The following is a 17,013-nucleotide window of genomic DNA, read 5'->3' on the forward strand; positions in this document are numbered from 1 at the left end:
ACCTTTTTCTTTCTGAGGCCCCCACAACATGCTAAAAAAAACCTCCATGGCCCACCTGTGCCATAGCTGTTTTTCTCCATATAAAAGCAAGGGTCAGTGTTAGGTGGTAGTAAGCAGGGCAATTGCCATGGGCCTCATTGCACGGGGGCGCCCGCAAAGCTAAGTTGCTCAGGCTTTGGTTACAGCCCTGGGTGGTGGGGCTTGGGGACCCGGGCTTTCAGCCCCATGCTGTGGGGCTTTGGCTTTCTGCCCTGGGTCCCAGCAAATCTAATGCTGGTTCTGCTTGGTGGAGCCCCTGAAACCTTCTTGTGGCCCCCTAGGGGCCCCCAGACCCCTGGTTGAGAACCACTGATCTAAGGAATTAGGAATTAGGAATAAAGTACAGTTGTTTATGTGGATTCAGAAATTCAGAAAGGAATTAGGAATTAGGAATAAAGTACAGTTGTTTATGTGGATTCAGAAATTCTTTCGAAGGAGCCTCTCCCCTCATCCGTAGCATTTTAATTAAGATGCAGGTTGAAGTAGTAAGAGTTTCGTCTGTTATGTGCAGAAAGTCAACTGCAAGGGTTTTGAATTCAACTATCATGGAACTGCAATATGCAAAACACGTCAAGGAAACTAGTAATACAAACTGGATTTATATTCCAAAGAAGAACTTGGCACCAAGTTTAAAAACAATGTAGACACGTTTGCAAACTAGCTCTCGAGTTTAACCTAAAGTGATGTGTCACTGACATCTTAATTGCTCAATACTCTGCTAAATGCTATAGTCGCTCGGCAATAATGAATTGCACCACCACGGAAGAGACCATGCCTATGGAGTGGAACAACTTGCAGGGGTTTAGCTCTAGGGATATACGGGTCAATAGACGGAGAGGAGGGTCAAGAGAGCAGTCCACATTGCGACATTAGCCGTCCAAAGAGCAGAATCATGGTTGCATCTTGAAAAGCATTCCTCATGGGAGCGAAGGACCAGTTCTAGTTGGGACTGCTCAAAGCCAAAAAGGTAAGACACTAAGGTGATCATATGTGGAAGACATGAAGGGACGAGTTTGCTTGGGTCTAAAAATATAGAGGGAGAACCTGAACTCAAATACTAAGAAATCTTATTACTGGTCTCTCTTTACACACCTATCTATCAAAAAATAAAATTCCACCTCTTGCCAAATACATTCCAATATGAACATTATTCTTAACACCATTCCCTAATTAACCCACCTAATAAATACATCCATCCTTGAACATGAGCTTGTTAGTTCATCTAAACTATTACTGGCACAGATTACTCATATAGGGGAAAGTAATAAGATATTTCTACAGCAAAAAAAACCCTTATTTTCTACAAGGTTTCTTATAATGTAGCTAAAAAGTTCACTGTAATGCTTCACTGCTTAAATTACTCAAGATTATCTTGTTTTACATTGACATAGCAGTTTTAATACGATACACATCCAGATGAAGATTATCTACTCAGATCTTCTTGTTGGTCTTGTCTTAATCCGCTCGAATCATTTTCAGACTATTATAAAATCACAGTTGAAAACCAGTAACTAAGACGGTTTCCCCCGCCCCCTCCCCAGTCTTTTGTATGCCGCCCCCTCCCCAGTCTTTTGTATGTTTAATTTGCAATTGTGAAGGTCAGACTTCTACAGAAGATTAAAGTAGGCTGAATTTCTTCTCCACAGTACAACAAATTGCCTTTTCCCCTTTGCTGCACCTCTGGCTATTATGTATTGCTTCCAACTTTGTTTCTGCTCCTTTGCTTCTTTGGGTGGCTTTAGAGTTTAGTTGTGATGCAATCACGTGTTTTGGGGGACAGTTTAAGCGAAGCGCTGTTGCACATTCTTGTTACAAATCTCAAATAATATTTGGTAAAAAACACAAATCACAGGACTACAGACGATTATTTAAATGGAAATGAAACAGTGAGCACTCTACTGTATTTATCCTGAAGATCATACCACCAAAGTCCCGTTGAATAAAATGGCTGAATGAATATAGCAGTTTCATAATAACAAAAATCCCTCCAGCCTGTTTGTTACTGACAACTAAACTACTGCAAGTTAATAAAACATTTAATATGCAAACTAGTTAATTCACACTACACTCAGTCCGGATACAGACTAACATGGCTGCTACTCTGAAATAAGTCTGGAATGCAACTTTCAAATGAAAGTGCCCCATATTAGCTGTGTTTAGGTCCATTTCTTTTGGGGAACTTGACATGTTTTGTCTAAAGTCTGCATTTATAATTGTTGGAATGTGTTACACAGATACGGGTTTGCATAATTAAAAGAAGCGTAAAATAATAGAAACAAGAGAGTTTGGTTTCAAACCTCTAATCTGTTGACAATTTTCTTCTTGATGGCATTCTGAGCAGCTGCATTTGTGGCAACCCGTAGTCCCTCTGCTGCTTCTCTCAGTCTCTGCTGCTGGTCTTCATTTTCAGGATTTGCTGCAGCCCCCTGCACAGGAGTTGCGAGTAAAATACAAATCTTCAAAAAATGTCCATGTCTACATATTAAAATATAAGAGGAATTTAAATCCCATTATCCCCTCTCTGATCAACCTGTTTTCTATGGATTAACGCCACTCTAAGATGAATTAGAGAAGAAAGTTTCAACGATCATCATGATTTCAGGTAGAAATCAATTGTAGGTGCAGGTTACTGCTTAACATGTTAAATATGGTGAAGAAGGCAGTCAGACTTTCAGTACACTGTCCAGCATATTAAACCACATACCTCCATTACTCCTACACAGTGTCAATGTAAAATATTGTTCTTCAGTGCAATATTTACTTATACTGGGCAACTACATGTTAAAACTCCACATATAGTAGGAAACTACTATTCTGTAAATGGTGTATTATCTGTGCTCTAACAATGTCCAGTATTTATATAATCACAGTATTTAAAGTTCACTTTTTAATTCCCAATTTAACAAGATTTTTGGTAGTTATAATCTTATCATCAGAAGGTTGAATTAGGACTCAAGTTTGACATGTTAGTTTTCCCCTTTTTAAGGCCTGAAAAAGTATTAACAAGTCAAGGACATACATATCTATCAGGTCAATAAAGTCACCAAAAGAATATGGAAAGGGTTTTGGAATCCAAAAGAATGGATCAACTAATATGCATACTTCTACTGGACTTTTAGTTAAAGTTCCCAATGGAAGTTGTCAAATGCAACCCAAACATTCATAGGCTAACCAATTGTTTCTGCTTTATAACAATTCCTATTTACAACTTAGTAACTGCACATAATGTCTCATGTTTGTGCACAGTTATGAAGAATTAAGTTAATATTCAGTGCCTTTCAGGTTCTTCAGTTCACCGTTTCCTGGTAGGTACCTTTGCCGCTTCAACCATGCGGGCTGTAGAATCTGCCAAAAGTTTAGCAGCAGCTAGAAGCTTTTTAGAGTTGTCCATGTCAATTTCAGCCTCAGCGTCTGACCTCATAGCATTGACAAGATCCGAAGTAGCTTGAGCAAGTACCCTGGCCTGCCGCACCATTTCACCTACAATATTAACAAGTTAAGTTTTGAATTTCTTCACCTTTATCTAAATTTCAGTTTCAAAAAGCCCCTACCTAAGACTAAAATAAAATTAGATTTTCTGAAATCCTTGTTTGAATTAAAATTACAAGTAGATACTTCATTGCTCAAAAGCTTTAAACACAAAGTTTTGGAGGTAGATGACAACACAACTGATCATGGGAAACTGGTAACATTTGACTTACAAGAAATGCAGTAGGATGAACATGCATAGCACTATGCTTAACACTAATTATACACCTAAATCTACCTAAATGCCTTAGGTGAAGTCTTGGCTCCATAGAAGTCAATGGAAGTTTTGCCATTGACTTCAATAGGGTGAGTATTTCACCCCTTCACTACAATACTACTGATCTGTTTTCTCATAGATGAGAAACCATAGGTTCCCTCTTCTTGTTTCTTCCTCACATGCATCTCAAGAAGCCGATTTTACTGAACTGTACAGAATAATTAAACACTTCTGGCAGAAGTGACTCAGTACCAATTCATCAGTATCAGTTTTAGGGTTTTTAACTTTAAAATAGGCATTAAAGTGATGTTACCACAATGAGTTTACGCATCACTCATGGTCAAGCACAGAGGTCGAATGGAGATGTTTGTTTCTGAAGTGGATGCAGGTCATTTTTAGAACACGCTTGCTTTATTAATATAACTGGTACTACACCAAACTCAAAAGCAAAGTGAATCCATTGAAGCTTCTGGATTAACTCTTTGGCTCCCTTCTTTTCCCAAAGGTTAACCAAAGGCAGCAGATGCTTAGCTCAAAAGCCTACTGTTGTGTTTAAGAAGTCTCCACAGTATATGTTCCAAAGTAGTTTTGACAAGCAAAAAAAATTCCAAAGCTTCCCATACTGTAGGAAGTTAACAATGGTGTTTATAAGGAAGTGCCTTCTTAGCACACTCCTCCAGTCCGGAACAGAATATGAATAAAAGTAACAGATTTCACTGCACCTTTACAGCTATCTTCTGACATGTAATTTTTGCACTTAAAGCCCCATAGTTACCAGGAATAAAGGGTAACCCAGCAAGAGGACAGCTCACACATTTAGAACAATCGGGATTTCTTGGTAAACAAGGTGCAAGCAAACAATAAGCATTTTAATATTGCTAAACGTAAATGTATACATCTAGGAACAGAGAACATAGGCCATTCTTACAGGATGGGGGACTCTATCCTGGGAACCAGTGACTCTGAAAAAGATTTCGGGTTGTGGATGATAATCAGCTAACATGAGTTCCCAGTGTGACATTGTGGCCAAAATAGCTAATGTGATCCTAGGATGCATAAATAGGGGAATCTCAGGTAGGACTAGAATGGTTATTTTACCTCTATATTTGGCACCAGCGCAACTGCTACTGGAATACTGTGTGCAGCTCTAGTGCCCACAATTCAAGAAGAGGGTTCAGAGAAGATCCACAGGAATGATTAAAGGATTAGAAAACATGCTTAAAATGATAGACTCAAAGAGCCCAATCTATTTATCTTAACACAGAGAAGGTTAAAGGGTAACTTCATTACAGTACGTACATGGAGAACAAATATTTAGTAATGGGTTCTTAAATCTAACAGAGAAAGCTATAACACAATCCAAAGGCTGAAAGTTGAAGACAGACAAATTCAAAATGGAAATAAAGCGTAAATGTTTAATGTTGAGACTAATTAACCACTGGAACAATGTAACAAGGGTGGTGGTAGATTCTCCATCATAGACAATATTTAAATTAAAGTAAAAGATACGGCTCTAGGAATTATTATGGGGAGTTCTATAATACCCTGATCTGGGGTATTAACTGTCCCACTAGTATCCCAGAGAAGGGGAGTGGAGAGGGAGGGATCCGGGCCCACCCTGGGGCCCTAAGGATAGTGGCAAACCACTTGAACTAGCAATTCCTTCCCCTGGGGTACTTCCCTCTCTGGCCTTTCAGCTTGTGGGGCTTCCTGCCCTCTCTCTGCTTGGGCCAGGTTTCTCCCAACCCTTTGTGTCTGTGGAGTCCCTCTGCTCTGCACAAGCCGAGTTTCCCTTTAGCTAGGGTCTTGGTCTTCTGGCCCGCCACAGCACTTCTCCAAACTCTCCTCTGCTTCCCTCCAAACTGTTCTCCTTCAAACTGCTCTCTGCTCCAACACCAAACCACTCTGCTTCAGCTCCTCCAACTGTCTGATTGAAGCAGGGGGTTTTTATCAGGTGCCTGGCTTCAGGTGCTCTAATTAATCTATAGCAGCCTCTCTTCCCTCCACAGGGAATAAGGCTCATCATCCTGGGGCTTACATATCTCCCCTCGACCACCCTCCTGCTGCCCTCTGGCCATGTTGTATCACAATATGTAGTAAACAGGATCCTTGGGACAGCAAGAGAGGGTAAATCAGTTCCTCAAAGACAAAGGACAAGCCTCTAGCCAGTTGTCATCAAGGTTAATTGGCAAATCACCTGTCAAATGGCCGTTCTTTGACAATGAAGGGGGGCAGGAACAGATCGATCTGCATTTTAGGGAACCGCTTTCACTATGAGAATGTCTGTTTCCTCAGCAGCTGGAGGGAACTTTACCTCGGAATGACCCTCAGGAAAATGCATTTCAAAGGGTGATTGGACAATGAAAGTGAGGGGCAAAAACACCACAGGTGTTATCTTTCTTTCTCTCCCTCCCTATCTCTCTCTCTCTCTTTTTACCTAAGATGACAAAGAAACCAGCCCTTTGACTTTCAGGGAGGTCCTGACCTGAGAATTTGGTCAGCAGTGCTGCTGGGAACCTGCGGAAATGATTTTACCCTGAACCAAATTTACCTTAAGTTTAGTTTTAGTTACTAGAAAGTGTTTTATGTTTATTTCTCTTTTAACCATTTCGGACTTCAATGCATTATACTTGTACTCTCTTCAATCTCTCTCTTAGTAGTAAAATAAACTTTTTTTTTTAATAAAAAACTAACCCAGTGTTGTGTTTAAACTGAAGTGTTTGGGTAACTCAGTAGAAGTAGCAAACTGCTGAATATTGATCCTTTACAGAGGCAACAGACCTATATCATCTGAAGTGCCTAGGATAGGGCTAGACAGTGCAGAACACATGTATTGGGGAAAATTCAGAACCAGAAGTGTGTTGGGGACACCCTACAACTAGTAACCCAGGCTGGTAGAAGCCAGGGTGTGACTGGAGTGTTACTGACAGGCTGCTGGGGTCAGAGCTGTTGGACCAGGGCTGCAGCTATACGCAAACACTCAGGGTGTGACCTGTGTGCAGTTTGGCTGTTTGTGAATGGCCCAGACTGGGAGTGACAACAGCAAAGCATCATGAGGCACCCTAGGGCAGGTGGTGACACAGCCCCTCACTGGTCTGGATTGTACCCTTGAATGTGACAAGCATCACATGCATGTATGGCTGTGAACTGTATATAAACACTATCCAAAGTAACCTTATCCAAGGTTTCTGTAATCTTCTTTGCCAGGAGTCAAGACATCAGATAATATATGGTTTATATGTGGCACACAGATAGTTCACACAACATATACACAGGCAGGACAGCACACTAGTTAAGCCATAATTTTGTGTGTCTCAGTCTCTTAACGTCACTGAGTAAAAGGTTTAGGATACTGTACTACAGTTTCCATTTTGAGGGTGAGGGATGGGTTAATTAATTATATTTTTAATTTGCTCTGTATCTGCTTCGCAATACCTTACTCTGCAGCAATTTCTCACCAAAAACATCATCTTAGTGCTAAAAATACCACAGAGAATTTGCCAAACCTATCTCATCTCCTTATGTCCTAGCCCAAACATAGCACAATTGAAAAGAGAGTCAATTTAAAGCTCAAACATCTGACAAATTTCCTCTCCTATATTTACTCATACAAAGATGACTATAATGGGGAGTTGTTCCACACTGCACAGGTAAAAGCTCCGAGTATATTTCATTTCCGTGTTAACCTATTAGAGTGAGTTTCCTGTGTTTGGGTGGATATATAGTACAAGGAGTAAAACATTTAAAAACAGGATAATGTAACAACGAACCCACAATCATTGGAAGGGGATACCAGAGGAGTTTTTAACAAAAAAAAAATATTTCAAGGAGTTTCAGTTAATTGACTAGACTTCAAGTAGATGGTGTCCCTATAATTACATCATAACAATTCACAATGCTCATTAGTTAGAATAGTTTGGTCTCAACATTTCACATTTCTGTAATGGAGTTGTACAGCAAGCTCATCAAACATTAGGCCCCTGGTTGGTTTGGCTCCAACAGCCATGTTCTTTAAAACAAAGAACTTAAAGGTTCAAAAGCTACACTATAAAAGCCAAGCCCATAATGGAAACAAAATTCTTGCCTGCTGAGTCTAGTCAGGGAAATAAATCTTTAGGGAGCTAATTACTGGCAAAGAATAAAATAGCTGATTGAGCACTTTAACAGGCAGTCTTCACATTTAAAGATACAAAACTGCTATAACATTCTCATGACGTGAAGCAGTGCAACACAAACAGCAAGACATGAGACGTCATATACATGGCATCCCTGATTTTCCAGGCGCGATATCAGTCGTGTTAGCAGAGCTCCATAAGCATCCATTATATAATTTAAAAGACTCAACCTCACCTGCCCACTGCACACTTACAGGTGCTTTAATGATATAATATTGTGGTTAGAATGACTGCTCACAGGACCACAAGCCTATGGGCACCACAAGCGTTAAGGATTTCTGACTTGCATTACTTGAAATGGGTATATATGTCGGAGGGAATCTGAGTCAGACTAAAGTAATATCCCCATTAGAGAGAGTATGAAGATAAAGCAGCTCACCAGCATCCCCCATCGAACTGAAGATACTTTCAGTGACACACATAATGGTATCCGTTGCCTGGTCATAGCGTCCAATGGGCTCTCCCCTGCTTGCAAACTGACGGACGTGCTGCAAGAGGTCATTCAGGGCCTGGCTGACTACACTGGCTGCTGCACTGACCTGCTTCAGCAGCTCAGAGTCATCTGTGGCAGCCTGACAGGCTCTGACACAATTCTCCACTGAACGATCCACCAGTTTTCCAGCCTCGATCAGCTGTTCCTGGCATACGGGAGAGCTGATAGTGGGGCTCACAACCTACATTGAGAGAAAACGCGGTGTTCAGAAAAGATCTAATAGGCCAGAAGTTATTAGCCTACTGCTAACAGGTAACACATCCGTCTCCTTAGCATTCAGAAAACAGCGTATTCACCTACTAACAGTTGCCATACCATAGCATGAAGTGCTGCAGTTATCTACTACTATAAGAAAAGAGATTAGTAATGTACATCATACAACAGCACAGTAACGGTTGGTAAATGATTACCACTGGAGGCTATCAAAGGGTTAAAAATGTCCTTGCCCTTTTAAGTTAAGACTTTTCTGGATTACTGAACAAATGGAGAAATACATGAAGTTGGTTCTCAATGGCAGGTATGAGGCAGATTCTGGCAAGATAGCTGCAGTCATTTCACACAGCTCTGTATCCTAGAACTTCACTTGAAGAAAGCTTATCATAGGGACTGTGATCCTTTACTGAAGTTTAATTAAAGTTGGTATTGCAAAGTCTTCCACTGTCAGCCAATATTTTGCTAAAGCCAAAAATAACTCCTAGAAACAGATAAGAAAATTGCGTGTCTGAAAGTACGAACTACCAAGCTGAGCGACCCATGAATGTGCTCTAATGATACAATAGATTCAGTCCATATCATTCAGGTATGTCAAGTAAGTTACAGGCAAAGGAAAGTAGTCAGATGGGTGTTTTTCCACAAAAGAAAAAAATGACACTGACTGCCTTGTGCCATCCTGTGGAAATTTAAAAGCAGTCAGAACATCACATCCAGTTAATGATCTTACATATTCATTATACAAAGCCCGGCAGCCACAGCAATGAAGTAGAAAATACTGACAATTGAATACCGCAAATTGGCTATTAATTTAATTATAATCCTCTTGGGTGTTCTACAATATTTAAACGCTCATTTTCCAACAGCAATTAACCATAAGAAAGCCAAACCCGCAGATCACAAATATTTCGTATTTTCACATGCTAAAGCTTTAAAGTTTCAAAATGAAAACAGAAAAGGAGGACTTGTGGCACCTTATAGACTAACAAATTTATTTGAGCATAAGCTTTCGTGAGCTACAGCTCACTTTGCATCCGATGAAGTGAGCTGTAGCTCACGAAAGCTTATGCTCAAATAAATTTGCTAGTCTCTAAGGTGCCACAAGTACTCCTTTTCTTTTTGCGAATACAGACTAACGTGGCTGCTACTCTGAAAAATGAAAACGGTAACATTTCTCCAAACAGAGCCACATGGAACACAGTGATTCTATTTGAGATTTTGCTCTATGTGGATCGGAGCTCCTTTGTATTTTTCTTAGGCCAACTCTCAATACTCAGGCAAAACTGATGGGTCTCTCTTTGTTCCCATCAGAAACTGTGAAATGATGCAGAAGCACATAAATCTGAACACAAACCTTTCAGCAAACTTGGCTTGAATTTCAGTTATGATGAAAATAACGCAATTGAACGTGTGCTGCTTATAGGTTTTGTTAAACATTTCACATAACTCCACAGCAAGCTGTGTTTCTCAGAGTAATATTTTCAGCATTTTTATCAATATTAGCAATACAGCAGGCCATATCAGTTATCTATGGACCTTCCTCTGGAATAGTATGGCAGCACTTCATATGCTAAAGGCTGCCCTTTGATGTTCTTGTTGTAATCTAACAAGAAGCCAAACTATAAACACATTCATTAGCAGTTGTTTAATAATGATAGACTAGAGAAACTGTTTAGTCTGGGCTGGCCCAAAGGGGAAACAAAAGAAGGAAGGTTTCAAAATAGGAGCTGTGTTAGTCTGTATTTGCAAAAAGAAAAGGAGTACTTGTGGCACCTTAGAGACTAACCAATTTATTTGAGCATAAGCTTTCGTGAGCTACAGCTCGCTTCATCCGATGAAGGGAGCTGTAGCTCACAAAAGCTTATGCTCAAATAAATTGGTTAGTCTCTAAGGTGCCAAAAGAAGGAAGGACATGCTTCATTAAATAATCACTACCCCGGACGGTCAAGTTGTGAAATGCTCACAGCAGCAGCAATCGACACCGGCTAGAGCGGGCAACTGAGAAACAAGGCACTATCCTACGTGTCTTGGGGACAGAACCCTAAATATCTTTGCACAGTTTTATGTTTTCGTAGGAGCTCTAACTCCAGGATATTCAAGGATAACTGATTAAACCATATCAACAATACACCCAGGGAAGACTGTGAATGAGTGTGTAACACACTGAAACAACGCACTGCCCCTTTCACGAACACCATGAGCTTTACCTTGGCACATGCCACAAGCTGAGAGGTGGATAGTGCACATTGCGTAGCAGCAGCAATAACCCTGTTCTGCAGGACCATATCCTCAGCAACTTGAGCCACATTCTTAGCCTTCAACACCAACATGGCAGCAGCATTTGCAACAGCTTTGGCAAGACTCATCAGTACATCCTGGCAAAACAAAGGACAAAACTTGACCTAAGCTGTCAGAAATACTCACTAGCGTCAATATTTTGGATTCCGTAAAATTAAACTAGAATATTCTGATTTTAAGAAGACTCAAAGCATCTACAAAGGGGAAGTTATGGTAGATTCCCAGTGAAACATTGCTATGTATTATCCAGAAATGTTCTTTGTTACACATGGCCTGCTTACAGGGTTGAAATGCTTTGTGCAAACAGGTTAGTAAGCTGAGTGAATCAATCACCTTTTGGGAAGGGGCAGAACTACACACTTCGGATTTGTGATAGCCAAATGCAAGATATTGGAGTACAATTTAGAGCTGTAATCTCAGTGTAGACATGTGGGACTACATCACTGTAAGAACGTGTGACGTTAGTTACTAGATATGCACACTCAAAACCTGAGTTGATCTCACTGGGTAAGTGGTGATCTACAGCCATATGTTTTACCTAAGGTCAAGTTGAAGATTTCAGATCTCAAAATGATAACTAACAGGTATCTGACACTGCATATTCAATACACAGTATGCACTGTATAGAAAAGCAAAAGAAAATGGCACTGCAACCTTAATTTATAAACAGGTGCAAACAGTGTGGCTGGGGGCTATCCATTTGCTAGTACAGTTTTCTTTTACACTATAAAATAATGGCTCCAAGCTGTAACTCCTCAGAGGCTCCAGCTCCAGAAGATATTTTCTTCTTGAAGACAAATGCATTTGGTTGTTTGAAGCTGTATAAGTGGTTTAATGCTTGTATTGCTATTATTCAAATATACAACCTCATTTAAAATTCTGCTTCCAATGTGCTTCAATTATTTTTGATACAACAGAGCCAGACTGAGACCCTCCAAAATAACCATATTATTTTGTTAAGCAGCATGCCTTCTTGGACGTTACATCAGTAGTTTTTCAATGTAATTTTAATTATCATGTTAACTAAATGCAATAGGTACTCAAGGAGAGTACATCACCCTGCTGTATCAATGCACCGGCAAAAGAACAAAACTGCTGTCTAAAGGTCCAAAAATATTGGATTTATACAATCATAATGGTTCTACCACTCACTGAAAGCATACTGTATAAGCAAACAGTACTAAAATGGTCTGAACTGCATGTGAGAGATGACAGTGTGTATTTTGTGCACTGGATTTTTACTGTGGGCCAGGATAAAATCATTTAAGTCTACTAAAATTGGCAAGTTATGGTAATTAAAAAAAAAAAATCTGAAAGGACTAGAAGGCCAGGTAAAGGGCTCCCTGATACTGATTGAAAAGTCTACGCTCTTCCATAAAACAATTAAGGATGCATGGGGCTGTGATAGATCTTGGACTATGAATACAACATTACTGAAACACATGGACAGCTTTATTATTCGAATAAGTGTTTAAATTGGCTATTAAGTTCTGTTGGGATATGTCTCACATACAGTATACTCTATCTGCTGTTGTAAATTACTTCCCTTTGGTTCTAAGGCAAACCTGTTCTTGACACCAAGAAAAACAATCAGGGCACATTTCTTATCGAGCATTTAACAACAGTGGTTCTAAATTATTAATGGATGACTGGGGTATTAATCCACATAGGAAACATGCTGTGCTAATTGATAATATTCATCTTTGTAAGCTGGATGAAAGAGGAAAGTGTTGAGAGAAATAAAACAAAACTAAATTTTTAAACCTATTAAAGATTTGGACCAGTGCAAATTTTAGACAAAATTAGAGACATCTTTTCACCTAATCAAAGTGAAATACAAAAGACTCGCATACAGATGTAGGATAACAGTACTGTGAACCTTACATGCAGCAGCAAGCTCCACTGTGGAATTGCATGGTTCTGGCAGTGAGCAACTCATATGATCTTACCTGAAATCTTTCATCAGTTTCATTCTCTCCTATCTGTCTCAGGAGCTCCCCACTGGCTTGCCCAATGCTTCCAGCTGCAGTTAAAACTGTTTGGCGAGGCTACAAAACAGGTTAATGAAAAGCATAAACGTTTTTCTTTAACTTCATAATTCTCTCAAGACACCTTTGTTAGCCCCATTACCGTATACAGGGTAACGCCACTGAACTCTCTACTCAAGATACCTCTTGGAGTATTCTTACTTTTCCATATTCCTATTTAACTTATCCTGCAGCATCTGAATGACACATGTCTCCATATGTTGCTGAGTGTGAGAAGAAATCTGACCAGCTTTAATACACATCATAGCAGCTGAAGGAAAGGTATGTGTTGGACAGCTTTTATTGCAACCTGCTTGGAAGTGGTCACAGATTTCTGGTTTTGCCTTAAAACTGCAAAGATCCAGGGCAAACGGATAGCAGCCACAAACTCAGGCCAGAGTGTCTGAAATATTAAATTCTGTCTTGCTCAGTACAATTTCCCATTTCCATAAATTTTGATGGAGACTGTCGTTTCATTCACCTGTTACCTGTTGCTACATGCGACCCTGATATTAAAGACAAAAAAAAAAAAAATCAGGTACCAGCCCCACTTCCCTAGTAACTTGTAATTGAGTTTTCACAGCATTTGAGAGGAGAGAAAAAAAATGGTAACACTTTTTTTCAACATTTCCAATAAAAATACAGAATGGAATATTACTGTGTATTCAGATTGCCTCAATTTGAAAAGTAAAAAATCAAAACCGCCTCCCCCCACCAAAAAAAAATCCTCCGACAAATAAGGAATGAATCGAGGAGGTGGCAGCAGGCTTCTGTCAAATAAAGAATATACAGATAAAGATTTTTAGGGTTGAATCAATTTCCCCATCTCTGCTCCTAGAGCTCACAATACCAAGTTAGCCCCCCAACCACTCAAATATGCCCCTCATGACTGGCTAGCATCTTAATGGGGCTGTTTGCAGTTGGCACCGTGCCACAGTGCAGAATCGAAGCCAGCGCCTTGATTTTTCAATACGAGCCAGATAGCAGTGAGCCGTCAGTGGCCACCCGAAGACTTTGCAAACAACTTGTGAAAATCTACTTCTTATAAATAGCATTATAAATACACGTGTCACTTGACAACAGATAATGCATACAACATCAAACACTGAACCTGGGCCATTTACAATATAAGGGCATGACTGGATACAACAGTGTGGATACAATACAGTGAAACAGCTGGCTGATATATGAAAGAGGAAATGGGTGAATATTAACCAGGAGGCTGTTCTAGGATCAAGGTGCTGCACTTAAAGGCATAAAGTCAGAGGTATGTGGAGGACACAAAGAAAGCAGTCAGGAGAAGTGCTTGGGGATTATAGGGGAAACAGTGGCAGGAGACGGTTGGGAAGACACAACCTTGGGCCTGGAAAGAGCCATTCTGGTTAATTGGATAAATGCTTTATACCCAAACACTTTAATTGAGGGTAATGCATTTCAGCCAAGGAGAGCCTGTGAAAGCTCACTGCTTGTGTCTGTATTCTCACCTCTCCTGAGGTGGGCTGCACCGCTTTCAGCAGGTCCGAAACAGCACCTGCCAGAGTCCGAGCAGCTTTCAGGAGGTCCTCCCCACTTCCAACTTCATCGTCCATTAGGGCAGCAAGCAGTTTCACACCCTTGGACATCTCAGTCAGGTTAGAAGAGATGGTTGTAATTGCACATCCCACAGCCGTGTAATCAGTGTCAACTGGGTCACCTGTATAAGTGAAGGGAATGATAAGTGCAGAAGCAAGGAGTACAGCACAAGCTGGTTTCTGGTCAGATAATTAGAAGTAAAATTGAAGGGGATAAAGAAGACTTGGCTAGATAATTCAGGCATCATTTTGAAAATTTAGCATCATCTACTCTTCATGACCGTCCAGGTAAGCAAAACATCCACAATTTCCGTTATCTCTCCCATATTCACTATATGGAGGGACCCAAAGAAATGCAGTATTGAACACTAGTTGCCTTTACACATCTTATACCTAACTTGCAATTCAGAGAAAAACTGAAAAACGATGTAAGACACAGGACCAGACAGACCAGAGCAAGCCATTTGTCCACACAACCAAATATCCTGCCTCTAGGAGTGGCCAATAAATGATACTTCAAAACACCCATACAAAAATATTACTCTCAATTACCTGAAGCGAGTAAAATATTAGCTTTTATCTTTATCAGGGAAGTATTAATAGATTCTGTGCAAACACTGGTTTAAAAAAAAAAAAAAGACAATAAGGTCTGTTTCAGTCATAAAGACCATTTGTGTATTTGGAGGAAAGTATATTCCTGAACGTCTCCTGGGCAGCCTCCATCTTGTTGAAAACAGGTTGGTACATACACAACAGCAGCCTGGCAAAGTCCAATCCCTGTAATTTACCTGCTGTGAGGTTAACAACAGAGGCAGTTCCTGCAGTGATAGCATCAACCTGAGAGTGAATTTCATGTTTTGATTCATCAACTTTGTTCTGAACCCATACCCTCGATGCCTAGAAAGAAACAACATTAGAGTATTAAGACTGCAATGCCATGCTGCAAGTGAAATAAACTCAAGATAAAGTAATGGGTAAAGTTCTTTACAGGCCCTTGATTCTTTCAGAAGCCTTTAAATGAAGCAGATGGCATCAGCTACGCTATTAGGCTGAAATAACTGTAAGTTCTTCCTTATAGTAACTGCTAGATCATAGGTTGACAGCTCTGATTTCTGGGTGAATGCCATAAATACGGTGTCAAAATGGTGCACAGTGGAGGACCACAGAACATCATCTGGTTCATCATGGGGACTCACCAATCTTATTGGCTCTACTCCACCCCAAAATTGGATCCAAAGTGGTGTTCCAGAGCTGACAGGCTCCATATCCCATTAACAATTATAGCTAAGAAGCCACGTAAGAATATTTCAACAGACAGGCTTGAGCCAAAAATTCCTAGAGCCAAAAATAGGTGAGGAAACTTGAGATGTATCTGACAGGATTACACCCATCCTTCTTTAGGGTCATGAGCTATCTGTATACAAGCTGTGCCTTCTTCAGTATCTTGGTTTTGCTTTACAGCCACTCCTTCAATTTCTCCCCTCAGGAGCTACTTACTACAACAGTCCAAGTGGCAGTTTCCCCCTGATTTACTGACTCAAGTTTTCCACAGTCACACACGTGTAGACCCATTAAAGTAAATGTGACTGCAAAGGTGTGCAGGAAGGGACAACTGGGTCCACGGTGTATAGCCTCAGAAGGTTACATGAGTTAAACAGAACAAGATATTCTTACAGATTCCTTTCAGTAAACAAGGATTTTCATCTTATTTATAAAGCTGTTGAGATATCTATCTACATCCAGGGACAATGAATAAGCTCTGAAATAAATAACTCAAGCTGTTTAGCTGAATCCCTATAGGGATCACATGAATTAACTCACCATATCTTGTCCTAGAGGTGGTAGGTTATCAACTTCATTGAGGTCGGACTGTGCCTGCTGAACAGCGTGCATACTCGTATTAATAGTCCCCATCAAGGCCTGCTGTGCTGAGGTCTGTGAAATAGACAAGGAAAATTAGTGTCTGCCAAGCTACAAATCATGATTTAGGTGGATCTGAAATGTTTTCTGCTATACACTAAGTAAATGAGATTAAATCATTAGACTTGTGTAAATGGTGAATTTTATTTTGATTGTTCTGTTTCTAGCCACAGTCTCCTCCTATGTCATACAGAAAGAATGCTTGTGCGGGTCTGAATGGTATGGGTTTGCCAGAGAGCCTGAATGGGCAGGTTGGTTTCTAAGCATCACACTAGCGCTCTAGATAGGACAGTAAAAAATGCAACTGATACACATCACTGTTAATGTTAACAGGTCCAATTGCCAGATCCAAGACAGCACTTATTAACTAGCTCCCTATCTCCTCACTGCCTTTGATTCCCTTCTTTACTTAATACATACAGTTTCATGGTCCCTTAGTGGGTAACCCATGGCAGCTCAGAAATTTCCAGCATTAATGGACCATGTTAGTAGCACCTGGCTCCCAGATGCACATCTTTAGGCCCAAACCTGGAAG

General features: G+C 40.3%; 1 protein-coding gene across 4 annotated transcripts in view; it reads right to left on the minus strand.

Annotated features, from left to right (window-relative positions):
* Positions 1 to 17,013, minus strand: part of TLN2 (talin 2) — a 342,028-nt gene that overhangs the window by 113,462 nt on the left and 211,553 nt on the right. For all 4 annotated transcript variants that reach the window (XM_074966154.1, XM_074966153.1, XM_074966156.1 and 1 more), the window contains 8 exons: positions 16,380 to 16,493; positions 15,347 to 15,455; positions 14,472 to 14,680; positions 12,910 to 13,008; positions 10,870 to 11,037; positions 8,339 to 8,633; positions 3,353 to 3,519; positions 2,337 to 2,465 (listed from right to left, as the gene is read on the minus strand). In XM_074966154.1, the coding sequence (XP_074822255.1) occupies positions 2,337 to 2,465; positions 3,353 to 3,519; positions 8,339 to 8,633; positions 10,870 to 11,037; positions 12,910 to 13,008; positions 14,472 to 14,680; positions 15,347 to 15,455; positions 16,380 to 16,493 (1,290 nt within the window). The remainder of the gene's footprint in view (positions 1 to 2,336; positions 2,466 to 3,352; positions 3,520 to 8,338; positions 8,634 to 10,869; positions 11,038 to 12,909; positions 13,009 to 14,471; positions 14,681 to 15,346; positions 15,456 to 16,379; positions 16,494 to 17,013) is intronic.

This window comes from Natator depressus, chromosome 10 (assembly GCF_965152275.1).
Source record: "Natator depressus isolate rNatDep1 chromosome 10, rNatDep2.hap1, whole genome shotgun sequence".
NCBI lineage: Eukaryota > Metazoa > Chordata > Testudines > Cheloniidae > Natator > Natator depressus.